The sequence below is a fragment of the Sapajus apella genome, unplaced genomic scaffold (genome assembly GCF_009761245.1).
Source record: "Sapajus apella isolate SASKATOON/1434 unplaced genomic scaffold, GSC_monkey_1.0 scaffold270, whole genome shotgun sequence".
Classification (NCBI taxonomy): domain Eukaryota; kingdom Metazoa; phylum Chordata; class Mammalia; order Primates; family Cebidae; genus Sapajus; species Sapajus apella.
In genome coordinates this window covers 20465-44621 of record NW_022437210.1, presented here as the reverse complement: position 1 = coordinate 44621, position 24157 = coordinate 20465, and the positions used below count along the sequence as shown (strand labels likewise).

The following is a 24157-nucleotide window of genomic DNA, read 5'->3' as shown; positions in this document are numbered from 1 at the left end:
ATATAATGGACGCTGATTCAGAGCATATGCAATTCTGGAGAAAGTTGTATAAAAACCAGCACGTTATTGCCACCTGGCTGACACTGTAACTGCATGCTCAAAAAGCCATACTGCCCTTCTGTAAAACCAGCTGCTTCAGCATGATGGAGAACTCAGTAAGACCTGTGAATTTCATGGGCCCATTGTGACACTTAATTTTCTGTGAATTGCTTAATCCCAAGCAACACTGTATAGGATACCATATAGTAAACATGGCAATCTAAAGTCCATGAATGTTGCTTTGGCAGAAGCACTACTTGCGGGGAAAATAAGTTTGTATCCCGAGGAAACATCTGTTTCAGGAAGAACAAACCCCTGCCCCTTCCTCGATGGTAACTGTTCAATGTAATCAACCTGCTCCAGTGGCTGGCTAATCACCTCTGGGAATGGTGTCATATTGGAGACTCAGTGTAGGTTTCTGCTGATGGCAGATTTGGTACGTACCCAGCAGTGGTTGTAGCCAGGTGGGCTTTGGTGAGTAGAAATCTATGTTACTGAGCCCATGCATGATCTCCACCCGTACTACCGTGGCCATTTTGTTCATGAGTCCACTAACCAAAGAGGATGACAGGTATACAAACAATGAGTCATCCTATCCACTTTATCAAAACCTCTCCTGCTGAGGTCACCTTTTGGAATTAGTCACATGAGAGACAGGTATCTGTACATTTTTTGTACATTTAGAAAGGTCTATCAACATAGCTTATCCCCAGAACCTCTTGCCAACAATTTTCCAATCATGTTCTTTAAAATTCTCTGACCATCCATCAAGCCAATGGCTATAGCCTATGAACCCATATACAGTCACATCTGTGTTCATGTCTCTTTTCAAGCAAAATTAATAACCAGCTACACTACTCAAAGTTCTGTCTACTGGGAATATCTCCTTTCAATACAATTCTTCAGGATGTCCCAGAAGAGATGTCTGCATACCATACAGAACTATCTATACACAGATCTTCTTTTTCCCTTCCTGAGTCAACTAATTATAATGAACTCTCCTATGAGGCCATAGATACAGGCTAGGGGAGAAAGGTAATGTAGCAGAACTGGAAGCCATGAGCAATTGAGCCATTTCCTGGTGTCCTGTAATTGTGCCTTCTGGGCTTCCTTCAACCTGATCTCCAGTATACCAGTTCCTTTAAAAGCTGATGGAATGCTGCTGTGCACACTCAACATTATGGCTTGTGGGTCAGACAACACCAAATTAATGATGGGTAGCTCAGGTCGCATAGCCATTTGGTGGCCCTTAGTGACTCATTCAGTCTCTACTAAGACCCAGTTGCAAGCCAAAAGCTTTTCTCAAAGGGAGAGTTGTTATCTGCAGAGGGTGGCAGGGCATTGCTCGTGGCTCCCAGTCCTGCCACATTACCTTTTCTCTCAAAGCATGCATCTAAAGTTATTCTGTGATTCACTTACAGGAGGCTGCCAAAGGCTCCAAGTAGTTCTCTATCTGCCTCTGTCAATTCAATCTCTGTTGGATCCATTGGATCATTTTATTCAAGTGGCAGAGTAACTTGCACAGCATCCTGAACCTGTTGCAGAGCCTTCTTATGTTCTGGGCCCCACTGAAAACTAGCAGCTTTTCAGGTCACTCAGTAAATGGGCTAGAGTAGCACACCCAAATGAGGAATACACTGCCTCTGAAATGACAGTGTAGTGGGTATTGTGCCTGCTTGTTGGCTGTAGGAGGAGCCAGATGCAACACATTATCTGTTACCTTAGAAGGACTATCTTAATCTGCCCCCATCAAAATTCTAGACCCCTAGAATTTTCTACCAGGAGGGTGGGGGGTTCCTTATTTTTATCAGATACATTTCCCATGCTCTGACACACAAACTTATTTTTAATAAGTCTAGAGTAGTTGCTTCTTCTTGTTTACTAGATCCAGTCTGTGTAATGTCATCCATGGAATGGGTCATGGCAGTGTCTTAAGGATGGGAAACGTGATCAAGTTTCTTGCAGACTAAATTATAATATAGGGCTGCAGAATTGATATATCCCTGCAGTAGGACAGTGTACATGTATTACTGGTCTTGGCAGTCGAAAGTAAAATCTTTAAAATTCATCTGTTTTCCACACTGATCAAATAAACGAGTTGAATGGGCATCTGAGGGGAATTGTTTTGCCTGTATACTTTAACCTTTTGATGATGGCACTAATCACTGTACTCCCTCCAGAAATGCAGTATTCCATGTGGTTTACTATATTTCTAAATAGAATTAGTTCTACTGGATTCCACTTATTCATTTTTGCCTTCTCTCATGGGGAGGAATGATAGGTGCAAGTAAATACAGCACTTTCAATTGAAACATTCAGGTATTTGCATTGGGATTCATCAAGGAAACAACTCAACCCATGGAACTTTAGATACTACAGGTTTCTGGCTCCCTGCCAAAAGTAATTGCAACCCTGGCAAAGTGGGAGGTTAGATCCCTATACATACCCCCAGGAAAGAGGCTGAATCCACAGTTCGAAACAGTGATGATCTGCACGCCCCACTTCCATATGGCTTCACAGGATGAGATTCTGTTGGCTGGGAATTCCAGCCACCTGCAGCAGTGTTGTACCTACCTGGGACAGAGCTCCTCAGGGAGGGGTGGGCCTCCAACTTTCCTGTTTGGTTGACTATGCCATTCCAGCCTTCAAGCTTCACAGTGTCCAAGGAAACCAGGAGTCAAAGTAGACTCCCAGCACAGCATAGCTGCTCTACAAAAACCATGGCCAGACTATGTTTTTAAACAGGCCCACAATGCTGTTCTTCCTGACTGGGTAAGATCTCTCAACCAGGGTCTCCAGCACCTCTTACAGGTGTGTTTGGGCTGGCAATAGGCCTGTACTTCCCTGAGATAGAGCTCCCAGAGGAAGGGGCAAACTGCCATCTTTGCTGTTACATAACCTTCACTGATGATACCTCCAGGTACTGGGAAATCTGAGGAGCAGGCCCCTAGCAAACTGCAGCAGCCCTACAGAAAAGTGGAGACAGACTGTTAAAAGACAAAATAAAAGAGGAGAAAAACAAAACCCATTCAAAATCAGCAACCTCAAAGATTGAAGGTAGATAAGCCTAAAGAGATGAAAAAGAATCAGTACAAGAATGCTGAAAACTAAAAAGCTAACAAGGGTTCAGAACCAGGCTAAGGCTGAGATGACTAAAACAACAGAAGTAGAATCCAGCATATGGGTAGGAATGAAGTTCACTGTCCTAAAGAAGTACACTGTAACCCAATTCACAGAAGCTAAAAATCATGATAAAATATTGCAGGAGCTGAATGACAAAATATCCAGTTTAAAGAAGAGTGTAACTAACCTGACAGAATTGAAAAACCTACCACAAGAATTTCATAGTGCACTCACAAGTATTAATAGCACAATAGAGCAAGTGGAGGAAAGAATCTCAGTGCTTGAAAACTGGCTTTCTGAAGTAAGACGGGAAGACAAGAATAGAGAAAAAAGAATAAAAAGGAATGAAAAAAAAACTCCCAGAAACATGGGGTTATGTAAAAAACTGATTCTATGAATGATTAGTGTATCCAAAAGAGATGGGCAAAATGGAAGTGGTTTGAAAAACAGTTCAGGACATCATCCATGAGAACTTCCCCAACCTAGTTAGACAGGCTGACATTCAAATTCAGAAATGCAGAGGTCCTCAGTAAGTTACTCCATGAGAAGATCATCCACAAAACACATAGTCATCAAATTCTCTAAGGTTGAAAATGAAAGAACAAAAATTAAGTGCAGCCAGAGAGAAAGGCCAGTTCACCTCCAAAGGCAAGCCAATCAGACTAACTGTACCTCTCAGTGGAAACCCTATAAGCCAGAAGACATTGAAGGCCAATATTGTACATTCTTAAAGAAAAGAATTTCCAACCCAGAATTTCATATCCAGCCCAACTAAGCTTTAGAAGCAAAGGAGAAATAAGATTATCTTCAGACAAACAAATGCCGGGGGAATTCATTACCACCAGACCTGCCTTACAAGAAGTCCTGAAGGAAGCACTAAATTTGGAGAGGAAAGACAGTTACCAGCCACTACAAAAACACACTCAAGCAAGTACACAGACTAGTGATACAATAAAGCAACCACATAAGCAAGCCTGCAAAGTAACCAGCTAACATCATGATGACAGAGGCAAATCCGTACATACCAATACTAACCTTAAATATAAATGGGCTGAATGCCCCATTTAAAAGACACAGAGTGGCAAGCTGGATAAATAACCAAGACCTATCACTATGCTCTCTTCAATACACTCATCTCACATGCAATGACATACACAGGCTCAAAATAAAGAGATGGAGGAAAATTTACAAAGCAAATGGAAAATAGAAAAAAGCCAGGGTTGCAATCCTAGTTTCTGATGAAAGAGACTTTAAGCCAACAAAGATAAAAAAGGCAAAGAAGGGCATTACATAATGGTAAAGGGTTCACTTCAACAAGGAGATCTAACCATCCTTAATATATATGCACCCAACATAGGAACACCCAGATTCATAAGGCAGGTTCTTAGAGACCTTCAAAGAGACTTAGAAGCTCACACAATAATAGTGAGAGACTTTATTTGTTTATTTATTTATTTATTTTTGAGTCTAAGTTTCTCTCTTGTTGACTAGGCTGGAGTGCAATGGTGCGATTTCAGCTCACCACAACTGCCACCTCCCAGATTTAAGCAATTCTCCTACATCAGCTGCCCAAATAGCTGGGATTACAGGCATGTGCCATCACGCCCAGCTAATTTTGTATTTTTAGGAGAGACAGGGTTTCTTCATGTTGGTCAGACTGGTCTCGCACTCCCAACCTCAGGTGATCCACCTGCCTTGGCCTACCAAAGTGCTGGGATTACAGGCATGAGCCACAGTGTCCAGGAATAATGGGAGATTTTAATTCCCTACTGACAACATTAGACGTATCATCAAGACAGAAAATTGACAAAGATATTCAGAACCTGAATTCAGCTCTAGATCAAATGGACCTGATAGATATCCACAGAATTTCCACCCCAAAACAACAGCATGTGCATTTTTCTCATTGCTACGTGGGACTTACTCTAAAATCAATTGCACAGTCAGAAGCAAAACCCTCCTCAGCAAATGCAAAATAACTGAAATCATAACAGTCTCTCAGACCACAGTGCAATCAAATTCAAAATCAAGAATTAGAAACTCACTCAAACCATACAATTGTATATAAATTGAATAACCTGTTCTTGAATGACTTTTGGGTATATAATGAAATTAAGGCAGAAATCAGTAAGTTATTTGAAACTAATGAGAACAAAGATACAATGTACCAGACGGCTGGGGAAAAGCTAAGGTAGTGTTAAGAGGAAAATGTATACCAATAAATGCCCATATCAAAAGTTAGAAAGACCTCAAGTCAGCAACCTAAAATCACAACTAAAAGAATATGAGAATGAAAAGCAAACATATCCCAAGCCTAGCAGAAGATGAGAAATAACAACAACAACAAAAAAATTAACAAAGGCATTATCTCCTTAAGGAGACAGAAACATGAAAAAATATTTGAAAGATCATTGGATTCAGGAGGTTATTTTTAAAAATTAATAAAATATATAGACCACTACCTAGATGAATAAAGAAGAAAAGAGAAAAATTCAAATAAACACAGTCAGAAACAATAAGAGGAACATTACCACTGACCCCATGGAAATACAAGCAACCACCAGAAAATATTATAAATAGCTCTATGCATAGAAACTAGAAAATCTAGAAGTGGATAAATTCCTGCAAACATATATCCCCACTCTCCCAAGACTGAACCAGAAAGAATTGAATCCCTGAACAAATAATGACTTCTAAAACTGAGGAAGTAATAAACAGCCTAGCAAACAAACAAACAAAAAAAACCCCAAGACCAGATGATTGACAGGTGAATTCTATTAGATGTGCAAAGAAGATATGGTACCATTCCTACTGAAACTATTACCAAAAAATGAGGAGGAAAGACTCCTTCTAACTCATTCTATTAGGGCAGCATCATCCTGATACCAAAATGTGGCAGAGATGCAAAAAAAAAAAAAAAAGAAAACTTCAGGCCAATATTTTTGAACATTGATACAAATTCTTCAACCATATCCTGGTAAACAGAATTCAGCAGCACAACAAAATGCTTATCCACCACAATCAAGTAGGTTTCATCCCCAGGATGCAAGGTTGGTTCAATATATGCAAATCAATAAATGTGATTCATCACATAAACAGAACTAAAGATGAAAACCACATGATTATCTCAGCAGGTACAGAAAAGGATTTACAAACTTCAACATCTATTCAGGTTTAAAAAACTCTCAATAAACTAAGTATTGAAGGAACAGACCTCAAAATAGTAAAAGCCATCTATGATGAACCCAGGGCCAACATCATACTGAATGGGCAAAAGCTGATATTATTCCCCTTGAAAACACATACAAGACAAGGATGCCTTCTCTCACTACTCCTATTCAACATAATATTGGAAGTTCTGGCCAGGGCAATCAGGCAAATGAAATAAATAAAAGATATTCAGATAGAAAGAAAGGAAGTCAAACTATTTCTGTTTGCACATGACATAATTCTGTATGTAGAAAGACCCAGAGACTCATCCCAAAAGCTTTGTAAGTTGATAAATAACCTCAGCAAAGTATCAGGATACAAAATCAGTGTGCAAAAATTACTAGCATTTCTACATGCCAACGACAGACAAGATGAGAGCCAAATCAGGAATGAACTCCCATTCACAATTGCCACAAAAGGAATAAAATACATAGGAATACAGTGACCTTGGGAGGTCAAAGATCTCTACAAGGAGAACAACAAACCACCATTCAAAGAAATAAGAGATGATGCAAACAAATGGAAAAATTTTCTATGCTCATGGATAGGAAAAATTAATATCATGAAAATGGTGACACTGCCCTAAGTAATGTAAAGATTCAATGCTATTCCTACCATTGACCTTCTTCACAGAACTAGAAAAAACTATTTTAAATTTTACATGGAACCAAAAAATGGCCCAAATAGCCAGAACAATCCCAGGCAAAAGGAACAAAGCTAGAGGGATTATGCTACCTGATTTCAACTATACTTCAAAGCTAGAGTAACCAAAACAGCATGGTACTGGTACAAAAACAGACACATAGAACAATGGAACCAAATATAAAACCCAGAAACAAGACCACAGCCTAAAACTATGATCTTTGACAAACCTTGTTGGCAGCATTTGAGAGCAGGTCCTAAGCCTGACTGCTGGGAGTGGGGAGGTTCTGAACCATAATCAATGGCATGAGCAAAACGTGCCTTAATGACATATTCCAGCTGCAGCAGATAAGGGTGCCAGAGCCTGTTTCTTACCACTAAAGAATGCTTTGTTCCCTGTCAAGAATATTTTTAGTTAAATGGCGATTATTACTTGCTTGCTGTCAATAAATGTGTGGGTCAGTCTCTGTTGGAGGCTCTCAGTTAGGAATGCTGAGGCCCACTGTCTGTCCCATACCTTTTTACTCTCTATCTCTGTGTCTGCTTCTTAATTCCTTTAGTGCTGCCTGGGTTGGGATCTACCCAACCAAGCTGGTCTCAGCATGTAGTGCCCACATGGAGCTCGAACCCAGGACAAAGGGTCACCAGAGTTACGGTTGCAGAATGTGGAACTAAGCTGGAGGACACCTGAGTATTCTTAAAGCTATCCCCATGGTAAGAAGGGAAACTCAGAAGTGCCAGGGTAACAAATGGGACAAAGGTCGAGCAGGAATGAGGCTTATTTGAGTCTACTTTGGCAGCTCCTCAAAAAAGGGGGAATTAAAGTTAATCTCTGTCAGCTGTTTTCAATGAATTTGTGCTTTCTTACTCAGTTCTTCTGTTGCTTTCTTTGTCTTTCATTGCTTTATAAAGAAGGAGCTAGGGATATTCCAATCTCGTAAGAAGGAAGACTTGGGGGAAAAGGAAAAATAAAAGTGGGGCTGGGAAGCCACAGCAGGAAGCTCTGCCCAGGCTGACAGCTAGACCTGAGCAGGAGAAGGGAGCAGAGCAAGCCAAAGGTGTCTCCTGTAGCCAGGTATGGGGATGTAGGGAATGGGACAAAGCTCAGAGAAAGCTCAGAGGCTTTCAAGCCAACAGGCTCAGACCAAAGCCAGCAACTGCTTCCCAGGCATCGAGAGAAAACAAAAAGTAGCACCTGGGTGGGGCCAGCACTGGTGCCTGCCCAGACCTGCACTGCTGCCTCTGGCTCCACAGATATCCCACGGTGAAGTTTTATGTGTTCTTTGTAAACAAGTAACTTACCAAATTATAATTCTTTGCTAAAATTTAAGTAAAATTTAAGGATTTATAAGATTTTTTTCCCTAATATTAGACACTATAATTTCAACCCTACCTTTAAATGTGACTCTTTTAAAATCTAATTTAAGTAAAACAGTAACCTTTGGGGAAAAAAATTACAGCTAGTCCATGAATTAGCAAGAAACATTTAGAAGCAAGCCATATAGATTTGCTCCTCAGTAGAAAAAAGTTTCCTAATTAACTGGTAAGTTGCAAAATCTGCTTTCTATCTTAAAAGGCAAAAATATTGGCACAAGCCTTACCCATAATTTTGTAAATTTAGATAATAAATTTCAATCAGCTATAAAGGAAGACCCAGGAATTAGTTAAAAAGCAATTAAAGGCTAAGCATGTAAAACCACACCCTTTAAAGGAGAACTTTAAACCAAATTACATAATATTAAGTTAAAAAGTAAAAATTTCAAGCCCATTCTCAGAAAGTAAAAGAAAATTGTGTGTAATTGTGGTAAAAAACATATGCATAAGACTGATTAGAGATAGTCTTTGCTCAGCTAGTCGCTGTTTTCAAAACAGTTTGCCAGTTTAAAGTCCATAAACTTAGCTTAAAAACTCAATTGCTAGCTATTCTCCTGTGGCTTTAAGCACATGATTCAAGTATATTATTTAAGTCTCTGCTTCCAGAGATGTTTTCAGATTTCTCTTTAAAACTTCCTGTTACCAATTTCAACTTGCCATCTTAATAATTAATGGAGCAAGTTGCTAAGTTAATTCTAGCATCACTAAAATTCCTTTAAGAAAAGAGGAATTTGAAGCAATTTTCTTCTTCATACTTTATACCTAATGATTTAACACTGTTTACTACTAGGTCAGGTAAACTAGAAAAGAACTGTGAGCAATTTGCAATTTGCGTTCACTATTCCTTCCATAAATAATCAAAACCTGCTAAAAGATATCATTGCAAAATGTTGCCACAAGGCATATTAAACAGTCCAATAATTTGCCAGACTTATGTGGGGCAAGCAATTGAACTTACTCATAAAACATTTTCACAGTGTTATATTATACATTATATGGGTGATATTCTTTGTGCTGCCCCCTCTCAGGAAATATTGTTCCAATATTATAATCACTTGCAAAATTCAATTTCTAATGCTGGTTTAATTATAGCTCCTGACACTATTGAGACCACTACCCCTTACTTTTAACTGGGGACATTAGTAAATGATACTACCATTGTGCCACAGAAAGTAACCATACCTGGGGATCGATTTAAAACCATTAAATGACTTTCAAAAATTACTAGGGGACATTAATTGAATACAACATGCTTTACGCATTCCTACCTATGCCATGAGTAATCTGTTTTATATTCTTAGAGGAGATCCTCGTCTCTCTAACCCTCAGCAATTAACAAAGGAGGCTGAGACAGAGGTATAGCTGGTTGAGAAGCAAGTGCATAAGGCTTAAATAAATAGACTAGATCCAGAAGAAACTAGATTTATTAATTTTTCCAACTCAGCATTCACCTACTGGTGTTGCTGTCCAAGAGCAAGATTTGGTGGAATGGCTTTTTCTTCCTCATACAAATTCACACTCCTCTTGTTGCAGGAGAGGCCACAGGAAACAGATCTCTCAGACACCGAATATTGGAGGAAGGAGTTTATTCGGCCGGGAGCCAGGTGGTATATTTGCCTAATATCCAAACTTGCCTAACAAAGGAAGTTTCCTTCTTTATATAGGCTTATACTTTAGATGTTACATGTGGAAGAATCTTAGGTTTATAGCTTAACATATGAAAAGGGTCTCTGTTTACAGTCTTAGGAATTACATATGAAAAAGGTTTCAGTTTACAGTCTTAGGAATGAAAAGGGGAAGTTGATCTGAGATGCCTGGGTCTCCCTCTTCACTCTGATTTCTTGTTTGGATCAAATTGCTACTCTGATAGGAAATGGGAAAATTCAAATTGTTAAATTCCATGGATATGACCCCAGAAAAATTATTGTATTGCATCCAAAGGCACAAATACAACAGGCCTTTATAAATAGTCTTACTTGGCAAACCCATTTAGCTGATTTTGTGGGTGTTCTTGATAATCACTTTCCTAAAACAAAATTGTTAAGCAGGTGCTTTGAATGAAGAGACCCCCCCCAAACAGGCTTGTGTCAGCAACATAGCTGTTTATTCACCTTGGTGCAGGTGGGCTATGTCCAAGAAGAGCGTTAACAAAGGGCAGTGGGATAGGAGTTGGTTTTATAGGTTTGGGGTGGGCAGTGGAAAGTTACAGAGTAAGATTAGTTACAGTGGTGGGGGTAGGGGCAAGGAGTATACATCACCATCAGTTCAGTTACAATGGTGGGTGGGATAAGAGTAGTTAAGATTGTAGGGTGGGGTGAGGAGTATTCACATTATCATAATAACAGTTGAAGATGGCAGGATGGGGTGAGGGGAAGCTTATGTCAAGGGAAGCTCCCCTGGGCAATCAGGGATAATAGTCAATGCAGGCAGGGAGTGGGTGGGGGGAGGTCAGCCAAGGCAGGCAGGACTTTAGACTCTCTGGGTCTGGGCTTGCACATGAAGGCCTGACGACAATTATTTCAACTTTTTAAATTAACTAAAGGGATTCTCACTAGAAGAACTAAATCTAAACCAGTTGAAGTTGCTGAAAATGTCTTCACAGACAAATCTAGCAATAGTAAAGCTTCTAATTCTGGATCAAAAAGTAAAATTTTTCAAACACTGTGTACTTCAGTCCAAAAAGCAGAGATATAGCTGTAATTGAAGTCTTAACTGCTTTTGAGATGCCTGTTAATGTAATTTCTGATTCTTCATGCATGGTTCATTCCACACAATTAATTGAAAATGCTCAGCTCTGATTTAATACAGATGAACAACTGATTATTTTATTTACCAAGTTACAAACTGCAGTTAGGAATAGAATGCACCCTTTTTACATCACTCATATTAGGACTCACACACCTCTTCCAGGACCTTTAATGGCAGGGAATCAAACGGCAGATCACTTGGTTGATACAGCACTTTTAAATCCCGAACACTTTCACACTTTGACTCATATAATTGGCTCTGGTCTTAAACGAAGGTATAATATTACCTGGAGAGAAGCTAAAGCCATTATTCAACAATGTCCAACCTGCCAAGATGAGGAAGGAGACTCAGGCATCTAGGATCACCTCCCCCTTGACTTCTACACTGCATTTCAATAGAAGAAAAGGCTGGCTAACTGGCACCTCCTAAATCACCTTCCCGTAAATAGCAGGCATGGTGTGGGGAAATCTCTCTGGAAGACATTGTTTTTACTTAAACAAGATCAAACCTCCACCCTACTTGTCCATTGACCAAGACCCTTTCATATGTGATTTCTAAAACTGTAAACCCAAGATCCTTTCAGTTGTAATTTCTAAGGCTGTAACCTAAGATTCTTTCATGTTTAATATCTAGAGTGTAAGCCTATATAAAGGCAGAGCTTCTCTTTGTTAGGGGAGCTTGGTCATTCAGACAAATTGTCACCTGGCTCCTGGTTGTAATAATAATAATAATAAATACCTCTTCCTTCCCAGTTCAGTGTTTGAGGGGTCTGTTTCTCATGACCAATTCTGCTTCATTTGGTTCCTTGTCGAGGAAATGAGTTTTGGTTGGCAGACAGCCAGAAAAGCCTCCCAGGTGATTTGCCTAGCCCTTCAGAGCACCCCTGGGGGGGCTCCCACCCACTGGGGTGACACAGTTCCTGAGAGTGCTCTCAGGCAGGTATTTGCCTGGTGGAAATCCTCGCCAGAGCAGAGCAGGAAAGCCCCCACAGTGTCGATCCACCCAGTGGCTGAACACAGAGAAGGAATGGGTATTTGGAACATTCAGACAACAGAAACACACTAGGATTGGTCCTGGGAAACTTGCCCACCTCCATTAGGTGGAAGTGTGGATCACCCATGTGTGCCATATTTGGCACTTTTGAACTTGGCTCACTCTATCTCTCTCTCTCCTTTCATAACTAACCTTGGAAGCTTTTGCTTATGGTTTTGATTTGGGTGGAGGGAGGAGAGTGATTGTGTGTGTGTGTGTGTGTGTGTGTGTGCGTGCGTGTGTGTGGAGGATTCAACTGGACTCATCAGCAGTGAAAGGTGGGAGGATCAGACCCCATTAGAGGGGGGGCCTCATACTCCTAGCAATTTGTATGGCTGGTTGGAATTAGAGATGGCCACATAAGGCTAAGTGGACGAGCCTTTGCTATTTAGGCATTGTAAAAGGATTGAAGCCAATGTAAATCAGAGAGTGTGTACTGTGTCTCACTAGGTGGGAACTGCTGTGGGTGAAGTAACACTCTCTTAACTGTGAGAACTGTTTTTTGGCACATAGGCATGGGTCATGCTCATAGCAAGAGAGACCTTTAGAGACCATGCTGAAAAATTTCAAGAAGGGATTTAGTGGAAATTATAGAGTAGCCATGACACCAGAGAAATTAAGGACTTTATGTGAGGTAGATTGGCCAGCATTTGGGGTAGATTGGCCCTCAGAGGGGACCCTAGACAGGTCTCTTGTCTCCAAAGTAAGACATGAGGTTATATGCTGTGAGCCAGAACACCTTGATCAATTTCAGTACATAGACTCATGGCTGCAGTTAGTTTTAAACCCTCCAATGTGGTTAAGAGGACAGCCAACATCTGTTTTAGTGGCCAAGTGACAAACTGCTGGAAACCACCCCCACCCAGCCAAGAGACTTGGACTCCCAAGGTCTAGGCAGGTTCAGTGGCAGAAACAATGACTCCCAAGGTCCTGGCAGATCTGGTGGCAGAAGAGTTTTTGCCAATAATGCTCCTCCTCCTCAAGGACTCCCTGCCCATGTGCCAGAAGCCTCAGCACCCCTATCAAAGTTGCACACCCCTAAACCACCCAGAGTAGACAAAAGAGAATACAGAAAAATTCTTCCCATTGCCACCCACTTCCCAGAAGGAACTCCCCCTCTGGCAGCCCATCTGTGACCCAAGGCAGGGGTGCAGATGCCTGTAAGAGAGCAGAGGCACACAGGAGTGAGTGAGGATGGCCACATGGTAGAAAGGTATGTTTTCATGTACCTGCCATTCACCTTGGCTGATCTTATCAACTGGAAAAATAACAACCCATCTTATACCAAGAAGCCACAGGCTCTCATTGACCTACTGTAAACTGTTATTCAGACTCATAACCTCACTTGGGCTGACTGCCACCAGGTGCTTGTGTATCTTTTTAACACAGACAAAAGGAGGAGAGTACTCCAAGCCACTTCTAATTGGCTGCAGGAGCATGTTCCTACAGATTATGAGAACCCCTGAGAGTATGTCAGTGTCCAGTCACTGAGGACAAACCCCCAGTAGGATCCAAACACCCCAGAGGGCATACAATGTTTAATCTGGTACAGAGAAGCCTTGCTGGAAGGCTTAAAAAAGGGGGCCCAGAAAATTACAAACATTAATAAAATCTCTGAGGTTATTCAAGGAAAAGAGAACAGCCCCACTCAATTTTATGAAAGCCTGTGTGAAGCTTACTGCATGTATACTTCTTTTGATCCTGAGAGCCCCGAAAACCAACACATGATAAATATGATATTAGTCAGTGTGCAGAAGACATTTGACAAAAACTGCAGAAACAGGAAGGATTTGTCTGCATGAATACTTCACAGTTATTGAAAATAGCTAACCAAGTGTTTGTAAACTGAGAGGTGGTGAGCTGTAGAGAGAGTCATAGAGAAGCCAAGCGCCAGGCTTGACAAAATGCCAACTTAATAGCTGCCGCTATTGAAGGAACACCCCCAAGACGGTGGGAAAAAGGGGGTTCCTGGAAAGCCTCCCCGTCTGCCCACTGGCACCTGCAACATGACCAGTGTCCTTACTGTAGAGAAGTGGGGCACTGGAAGGACAGGTGTCCCCAGCTAACAGGAAAACAGGGAGACCCTGAGCATGAGGCTTCAGACAAAAGTGAAGTGCCTCTGCCCAATTTAATGGAAGAACCACTGGACTGAAGGGGACCGGGTTCCATTGCCCCCAAGGAGCCCATGGTCAGAATGACAGTGAGGGGCAAGACCATTGACTTCCTCATCAACATAGGTGCTGAATATTCAGTGGTAACCACCCCTCTGGCCCCCCTGTCAAAGAAGACAACTAATATTGTTGGAGCTACTGGAGTGTCAGAGAAACAATCTTTCTGTTTGCCTCGGGCTTGTGAGATGGGGGGGCATAAGGTAATTCACCAGTTCTCATACATGCCTGATTGCCCTTTGCCCCTGCTAGGAAGGGATCTGCTCAGTAAGCTACAGGTAACCCTAACCTTCACTGAGAATGGCATCTTACAGCTGGCATTGCCCAAAACTGGGGTCATAATGGCCCTCAACATGCCTTGTGAGGAAGAGTGGAGATTCTTCTTAACCAAACCAGACCAGGAGATAGAGCCTGCATTAGCAAAACTATGGCCTAAGGTCTGGGCAGAGGACAATCCACCTTGACTGGCAATCAACCAGGCCTCTTTGCTCATCGAAGTCAAGCCCAGGGCTCAGCCGGTTAGACAAAAGCAATATCCAGTTCCCCAAGAGGCCCTAGAAGGCGTTCAGGTCCATCTAAAGCACTTAAAAGACCTTGGAATTTTAGTTCCTTGCCAGTCTCCATGGAACACCCCCCTCTTGCCTGTTCTTAAACCAGGGGCCAAAGACTACAGGCCAGTGCAGGACTTGCACCTGGTTAATCAGGCTACAGTGACTTTGCACCCAACTGTGCCTCACCCATACACACTGCTAGGATTATTGCCAGCAAACGATAGCTGGTTCACTTGCTTGGACTTAAAGAACACTTTCTTTAGCATCAGGCTGGCTTTGGAAAGTCAGAAACTATTTGCTTTTCAATGGGAAAATCCAGAAACAGGTGAGACCACCCAGCACACCTGGACCCAGCTCCCCCAGGGGTTCAAGAACTCTCCCACCATCCTTGGGGAGGCATTAGCCTGTGACCTCCAAAAGTTTCTGGCTAAAGACTTAGGCTGTGTCCTGCTCTAATACTCTGATGACCTTTTATTGGGACACCCCACAGCAGTCGGGTGCACAAAAGGAACAGATACCTTACTTTGGCACCTGGAGGACTGTGGGTTTAAAGTGTCTAACAAGAAAACCCAGATTTGCTGACAGCAAGTGCAATACCCAGAAGGGGGAATGCAGCCTAGCCATGACAGTGAGGGGCAAGACCATTGACTTCCTCATCAACATAGGTGCTGAATATTCAGTGGTAACCACCCCTCTGGCCCCCCTGTCAAAGAAGACAACTAATATTGTTGGAGCTACTGGAGTGTCAGAGAAACAATCTTTCTGTTTGCCTTCCTCAGAGAGGAAGCAAGTCATTTGCAACCTGCCAGAACCCAAGACTAGAAGGCAGGTGAGGGAGTTCCTGGGAACCATGGGTTTCTGTAGATTGTGGATTCTGATCTTTGCAGTACTGGCCAAACTCCTATAATATGTGATAAAGCAGTGAGACAAGAAGCCCTTTGAATGGGGATCCCAGCAGCATCAGGCTTATTAGGAACTGAAAACAAAACTTATGTCAGCTCCAGCTTTGAGGCTGCCTGATTTAACAAAGCCCTTCATGTTATATGTGGCAGAAAGAGAAAAATGGCAGTTGGGGTCCTAACCCAAACAGTGGGACCTTGGCCCAGGCCTATAGCTTACCTCTTCAAGAAGCTGGATGGAGTTTCCGAGGGATGGCCCCCATGCTTAAAAGCCCTGGCAGCAACTGCTCTGCTAGCACGAGAAGCAGATAAGCTAACTCTGGGACAGAACTTAAATATCAAGGCACCTCATGCAGTAGTGACTCTAAGGAATACCAAAGGGCATCATTGGTTAACAAATGCTAGGCTGACTAAATACCAGAGCATGCTATGTGAAAATCCCTGCATCACGATTCAGGTCTGCAACACTTTAAACCCTGCCACTTTGCTCCTGATGTCAGAGGGCCTGGCTGAACACAACTGTGTTGAAGTCTTGGACTCAGCCTATTCCAGCAGGCCTGATCTTTGGGATCAACCATGGACAGTAGTAGACTGGGAGTTGTATGTGGATGGGAGCAGCTTTGCTAATCCATGAGGGGAAAGGTGTGTAGGCTATGGAGTGGTAACTCTGGACACTGTAACCGAGGCCAAGTCCCTTCCTCAGGGCACCTTGGCTCAGAAGGCTGAACTTATTGCTCTGACCCGAGCCCTAGAGCTGAGTAAAGATAAGGTTGTAAACATTTACACTGACTCTCAATATGCCTTTCTGACTCTCCAAGTACATGGAGCACTGTACAAAGCAAATGGCCTGTTAAATTTAGGGTGAAAAGAAATAAACTTTCCACATGAAATTTTGCAGTTGCTAGAAGCAGTCTGGGAGCCCCAGAGGGTAGAGGTCGTGCATTGCCGAGGACATCAGCGGGCCCACACCTCCGTGGCCCTGGGAAATTCCCTAGCTGATTCAGCAGCTCGTAAAGCAGCATCTGCTCCCTACAGAGCAGCGGTTACAGGCCCTCTGATTCCCCAGATACCTGACTTGGTGCCTGCTCACTCTAAGGAGGGAAAGGACTTCCTCCAGACAGAGGGGGGTGGCAACTGATTGAAGAAGGATGGATCCAGCTGACAGATGGAAGAATAACAGTACCACGACTATTAGGGGCAGTGGTTGTACAAGCCATACATGAAAACACTCATTTAGGTCAAGATTCACTTGAGAGGTTGTTAGGCTGGTGCCTTTACATCTCACACTTATCAGCCTGACCAAAACTGTGGTGCAGTGTTACATTATCTGTCAACAGCACAGCTCAAGGCAAGGTCCGACTATTCCCCCTGGCACTCAAGCTTATGGAGCAGCTCTGTTTGAAGATCTCCAGGTAGATTTTACTGAAATGGCCAGGTGTGGACAACAAGTATTTGTTGGTCCTGGTGTGCACATACTCTGGGTGGGTAGAGGCCTTCCCTAATAGAACTGAAAAGGCCCATGAAGTAACCCGTGTACTGCTTCGAGATCTTATCCCTAGGTTTGAACTGCCACTGTGCATCCAATCAGACAATGGACCAGCATTTGTGGCAGATTTAGTCCGGAAAACAGCAACAGTCTTGGGTATCACCTGGAAACTGCATGCTGCCTACCGACTTCAGAGTTCCAGAAGAGTGGAAAGAATGAACCAGACCATCAAAAACAGCTTAGGGAAAGTGTGTCAGGAAACAAGATTAAAGAGGGTGCAGGCACTTCCCTTGGGGTTATTCAAAATTAGAGGTACTCCCTCTAGGAGGACAGGATATTCCCCCTATGAAGTCTTATATCATAGGCCCCCTCCCACACTCCAGGCGCTCCCAGGAACTTGGAGTGGGGAGAGACTGAGTTAGGATGCCAGTTACAAGCTCTAGGGAAAATGGTTCAGGATATTTCAACCTGGGTAAATGACAGATGTCCTGTAAGCTTATTCTATCCAGTTCACCCTTTCTCAACAGGTGATCACATATGGATAAAGGACTGGAGTGCAGCCCCTCTGAAGCCATCGTGGAAAGGACCCCAGACCGTGATCCTGACCACCCCCACAGCCGTAAAGGTAGAGGGAATCCCAGCCTGGATCCACCACACCCGTGTGAAACTGGCAGCAGCTGAAACTTGGGAAGCTACACCAAACCCAGACAATGACTGCAGAATCACCTTAAACAGGACAACAAGCCCTGCTCCAGCCACATTCCAGAAGCTGACTGCTCCACGCATGGCTGAAGCATGAGGAAATTCATCATAGGACTTGTTCTTCTTAATATTTGGACTTGTACAGTAGGGGCATTCACTAATTTTGAAGAATGCTCTCAGTGTGTACACCAGGTTACTAAGGTAGGACGTAAAGTTGCTGCCATTCTTTTGTTCTACAGTTATTATGAATATACAGGGACGCAAAAGGGAACCTGTTTATATAATGGTACTCAGCATAAGGTGTGTAATCCAGGGGATGGACAGCCCGATGTGTGCTACTTAATAGCTAAAACAGAGGAGAAGGGAAGCCCAAAGCAAGTCACTCTAAGGTTTGATGCCTGTGCAGCCATCAATGCCTATCCTTCCAGTGGGGGGTCTATGGTTCCCTCAGATGGGAACAAAGTTATGCAAAAGAGCATAAATACCTCTGCTAGAAAATCTACTGGTGCTATGACTGCCTCTATTGGTCATGTGTCACCTAGGCCACTTGGAAAAACAATAAAAATGATCCTGTTTACCTTGTAAAAGGGAGAGAGTGCAGTGCTAGGAATTGAGGGAAAAGGACATGACCCTGGAGTCAGCATCCAGATTCAGGGAAAAATCCAGAAATGCTCAACGTGACCAGTATACCAGCACTTTTATAATATATTAAATGGGCCAATGCTGGAGCTTCTGAAAAAGACAAAGAATTTGTTCCTCCAACTTGCTGAAAATGTAGCCCATTCCCTCAATGTCACTTCTTGCTATGTATGTGGAGGGATGACTATGGGTAACAGGCGGCCATGGGAAGCCCATGAGTTGTTACCCTCTGACATTGTCCCCAACCTGACCTCAGTTCAAAGGGTTCAAACCAAGAATTTTTGGGTTTTAAAGGTTTCAATTGGACAATATTGTTTGGCCAGAGAAGGAACAGACATTACTATTCCAGTAGGGAAGCTTAGCTGCTTAGGGAGGCGATTGTATAATGAATTAGTGGGCACAGTAACCTGGTGGAGCTCAAACTATACAGAGAAGAACCCAATCCTAGAATTTCCAAAATTACAGGATGCTTGGGATTATCCTGGGTACCAGAGAGATTGGACAGCCCTGCCTGGGTTGTACTGGCTATGCGGACATAGGGCATACATACAGCTGCCTGAGAAATGGACAGGTAGCTGTGTCATAGGCATCATTAAACCTTCTTTTCTCCTATTATCCGTTAAGACAGGTGAGCTGTTAGGGTATCCAGTCTACTCCACTCAGGAGAAAAGAAACCTGAAGATAGGCAAATGGACAGATGATGAGTGGCCACCAGAGAGAATTACTGAGTATTTGGGCTGGCCACATGGGCAGAGGATGGCTTATGGGATACTGGACTCCTACTGACATGCTCAACCAGATCATACCGTTGCAGGCTTTTTGGAAATACTCACTAATGAAACAGGCAAAGCTCCATCCCTTTTGGCCAGACAAGAAGCTCAAATGAGAAATGTGATTTATCAGAACCGGCTGGCCCTAGATTATTTACTGGCAGCTGAAGGAGGAGTCTGTGGAAAATTCAATCTAACCAACTGCTGCCTACACATAGATGACCAGGGTCAAGCAGTGGAGGACATTGTAGGAGACATGACCAAACTGGTAGGTAGGGCACAGATTTAACCCTTAGTCCTTTTTTGGAGGTTGGTTCCCATCCTTAGGAGGATTCAAGATTCTCATCATAAGGGTCATAATAATAATAGGTGTTTGTTTGTTACACCCTTGTTTATTCCCCTGTTCCTTCAGATGATTAGGGGATTCATCATTACTGTAGTTAGCCAAAAAATGACATCACAAGTATATTATATGAATCATTATCAGTTTTTTCAGAAGATCAGAAAGTGAGAATGAGAGTGAGACCTCTCACTAATATTACAGAGTGGTGAGGGTCTCAAAGGGGGGCATGAGGAAGGAGGCCCAGGCATCTAGGATCACCTCTCCCTAGACTTCTACACTGCATTTCAATAGAAGAAAAGGCTGGCCGACTGGCACCTCCTGAATCACCTTCCTGTAAATAGCAGGCATGGTGCGGGGGAATCTCTCTGGAAGGCATTGTTTTTACTTAAACAAGAGCAAATCACCACCCCACTTCTCCATCAACCAAGACCCTTTCATATATGATTTCTAAAACTATAAACCCAAGATCCTTTCATATGTGATTTCTAAAACTGTAAACCCAAGACCCTTTCAGTTGTGATTTCTAAGGCTGTAAACCTAAGATTCTTTCATGTGTAGTATCTAGAGTGTAAGCCTAAATAAAGGCAGAGCTTCTCTTTGTTAGGGGAGCTTGGTCATTTAGAAAAATTGTTGCCTGGCTCCTGGCCATAATAACAATAATAATAATAATAATAAACACCTCTTCCTTCCTAGTTCATTGTTTGAGAGATGTCGCCGTCGATCCTGCTTCAAAATGATTCATTCTGTGTCCTTTACGGGGTTAACCCCCGTGGATTGGAACTAAACTGTCTTTGGGAAATGGATGTTACCCATGTTTCTTCTTTTGGAAAACTGGCTTATAAGCACATATGTGTAGATACATTTTCTCATTTTGTTTGGGCTGTTATAGTGAACCCCAAGTTTCTCTTCAAAGAATCAGTATGTCAGTTCATTCAGCTCTCTTATTCTTTAAGTCTCTATTTAATTTCCTTGTAATTCCAGTAAACAACCTTCTCAACCAGTTCTAATCAGTAGTTCACATCTGCTCCTCCTCCCCACTCCATCCTGAGTCATTCCAGTCACCTGATCACTCCTGGCTGCCTACTATGACACACCTGTAACTGTCCTTCCCACCAAAACACCCACCCTGCCACTCCAGTTTAGACCCCTGCTCCTTTTAAAATAGCCATTCAAGATTAATCTAGCTTGTGCAGTCTAACCATAGCCAATAGGGGATGACACAGCAGCAGGGATGACCCCCATCAGGCATAAGTACCACTTCACCCCTTGTCCAAGCATGCGGTGGCCATCATTGCTCCATCCGTGCACCCCACACACTCCTATAGAAGTAAACTGCTTTGCTGAGAGGACATAGCTTAGAGTGCTATTTCTTTTTCAGCATCAAAATTTTATTTATAACAGGGCCACACGCCAAACTAGGGAATCTTCTGCCTGTATTAAACAGCATCTGTTGCAGTTCTTTGCAGTCATGGGCATTCTAGCTTCTGTTAAAACAGACACTGCTCCATGGTTTACTAGTCAACTTTAGCTACATTCTTCTCACAGTGGAATATCAAACATATCACTGGCATTCCAAACAATTCACAAGGACAAGCTATTGTAGAATGAATGAATCTCTCCCTAAAACAGTTACAGAAACAAAAGGAGGGAAGAGACAATAGGACCCCACATATGCAATTGAATATATAGCATTACTAACTTTAAATTGTTTGAGCCTGCCTAACGGACAGATATTATCAGCAGCTGAATAGCATCTACAGAAACCAGCTGCAAAGGCAGAAGCCAAACAACTGGTTTGGTGAAGAGATCCAATAACAAAAAAGTTGGGAAACAGGCAAAATAATAACATAGGAAGAGGCTATGCTTGTGTCTCTCCAGGGCAAAACCAGCAGCCTATCTGGGTACCATCAAGACACCTAAAACCTTATCATAAGCCAGATACCAAGAAAGAGGTTTTGGGAGGAACCCGAGGACCTCCCAGTTGCAGCAATGGTGAAACTGATGCTGAGGAAGACACCAGGACAAACAAGCAACACCCATCAGGTGCAGCTACCCACTTGGGGCCAAATTAAGAAGTTGTCAAAGACACCTAAAGAAAACTTGAGAAGGATGGGACAGCCAGTTACAATGAGTAATTTAATGGCAGCTATGAAGGCTGTGCTCACCATTGCCTTGCATATTCCCCCAGTAACTGCTGAAATAAAAAACAATTATACTTACTGGGCATGTATTCCCTTTCCACCACTTCTACTGCCAGTAACTTGGTTAGACTCCCCAGTGGAGGTACACACTGATAGTTTTTGGACGCCTAGCCCTGCAGATGATAGAGGCCCGTCTCACTCCCAGGAGGAGGGAACAGTTATGACTATCTCCTTAGGATTTGACATCTACCTATTTGCCTGGGAAAGGCGCATGGTTGCCTACTTCCGAGTCATCAGCCTTGACTGGCAATAGTGCCTATACATAATCAATCTGTGGCCCAATTACTTATGCTCTCTAGTCATAGTATTTACCACAATGTTTATGCTCCCATAACCAAAGTCTACTGCCCTCAAAAACCTATCTGTAAGGTGGATGGGACACGGTCAGAAAAAACGAAGGAATTTGCTTGGGAAGATTGTGTCGCAGGGCAGGCAGAGGTGTTGCATAATGATTCATATGGAATCATTATTGATTGGTCCCCTAAAGGAGTATTTATGAGGCCCACCTCTCAGTCTATAGGTAATGGTCACCCTGTATCTAAACAAAATGATCAGACGGTGGAAATCGTAAGAAGTACCATAAAAAAGTTTGTGTTATTTGGGCATATGGTGGTATAACGGAAGCTCAACCTCAAATGATATGGCCAGCTATAGGAGCCAAACATAAAGAGTTATGGGAAATATTAATGGCATTGCGAATGGTAAAGATTTGGGAAGGACAATATACTAAGCCAACCCAATATAATTCTAATTACATATTAAATTTGGTTCACAATGATACAGCTTGGATACAGAGTTATGTCTGACCCCCCAAAATTAAAGGCAGACAGCATAATGGGTGGTCTTCTAAGTTAAAAAATATTAATTTGGGAAAACCGTGTTTTGGCAGAGGCTGAGGTGCTGCACGATAATTCCCCTGGAATTGTTATTGATTGGTCCTCTAAGGGGATATTTAGCATTAATTGCACTAGTCAGCCCTCTTGTCATGACACCATATTACTTAAATAAAAAAAGTAATAACAGTTTGAACTCAATACACACTGAAACAAATGTTCCTATTATTTGGAAAAATGGAGGCATGGTAGGAACACGACCAAAAATGATTTGGCCAAAATTGGAAACTAAATAAAAAATCTTTGGAAATTATATATGGCCCTGAACCAATAAAGGTCTAGAAAGAAAATTATACTGGATCCCATTACAACCATCATTATTCATTAGAATTTGTAAAGATAAAACTCTTTGGATTTAGAGCTACGTTATACCTCCTTATCTTTTAGTAGTGGGAAGGTTACAGATCAATTTTCTTAACTCCAAGCTAACATGTCAAAATTGTAAGTTGTCTTCTTGTGTTAATGCCTCTATGTTTGACTCTTCTAGCTCCATGTTACTGGTGAGAGCCTGAGAGGGAATATGGCTACCAGTAAATCTATCTCATCCCTAGGAAACATCCCCATCAGAACATATTCTCACTGAAATTTTACAAAAGGTTCTAAAATGTACCAGGAAGTTCATTGCAACTTTAATCTTAATCATTATTGGATTGATTACTGTCACAGCTATGGTTGCGGTAGCTGTAGTTGCTTTGCATTCAACAGTGCAAACAGCAGACTATGTAAATAGTTGGCAGAAGAATTCTACTCTACTGTGGAATCCTCATACCAAAATAGACCAGAACATAGCTAATCAGATTGATGATCTCCGTCAAACTGTCGTATGGTTGGGAGATCGAGTAATGAGTTTAGAATGCAACCAAAATGTGACTGGAATACTTCTGATTTCTGTGTTACTCCTCACCTTTATAATGAATCAGAACATGAATGGGAGTTAAGAGACATTTACAGGGTCATACTGGAAATTTTTCTTTGGATATTGCAAAACTGAAAGAGCAGGTATTTCAAGCCTCCCAGGCACACTTAACAGTAATGCCAGAGACTGAAGTGCTTGAAGGAGCCCCCTGATGGATTAGCAGCCATAAATACGCTCAAGTGGATAAAAACACTGGGAGATTCTGTGATTTCGAAGATGGTTGTTCTTCTAATCTGTATTTTTTGTCTTTGTATTGTCTGCTACTGCAGATCCCGAATCCCGCGAGAAGTAGCCCACTGTGATAAAGCTACCCTTGCCCTTATCGCTTTGCAAAATGGAAAGGGAGCATTTGAGAGCAGGCCCTAAGCCTGGCATAAACAGGCCTTAAAGAAACTGGTCATAAACAGAATATCTATAGCAC

The 24157-nt window shown here is 42.3% G+C and overlaps 1 protein-coding gene across 3 annotated transcripts in view; it reads right to left on the bottom strand.

Moving 5' to 3' along the window:
• Positions 1-2701: 2701 nt before the first annotated feature.
• The window catches only part of LOC116545445 (patr class I histocompatibility antigen, A-126 alpha chain-like), a 32534-nt gene continuing 11078 nt past the window's right edge, over positions 2702-24157 (bottom strand). For all 3 annotated transcript variants that reach the window (XM_032271975.1, XM_032271976.1, XM_032271978.1), the window contains one exon: positions 2702-2748. In XM_032271975.1, coding sequence (XP_032127866.1) covers positions 2717-2748 — 32 coding nt within the window. In that variant the 3' untranslated portion in view covers positions 2702-2716. The remainder of the gene's footprint in view (positions 2749-24157) is intronic.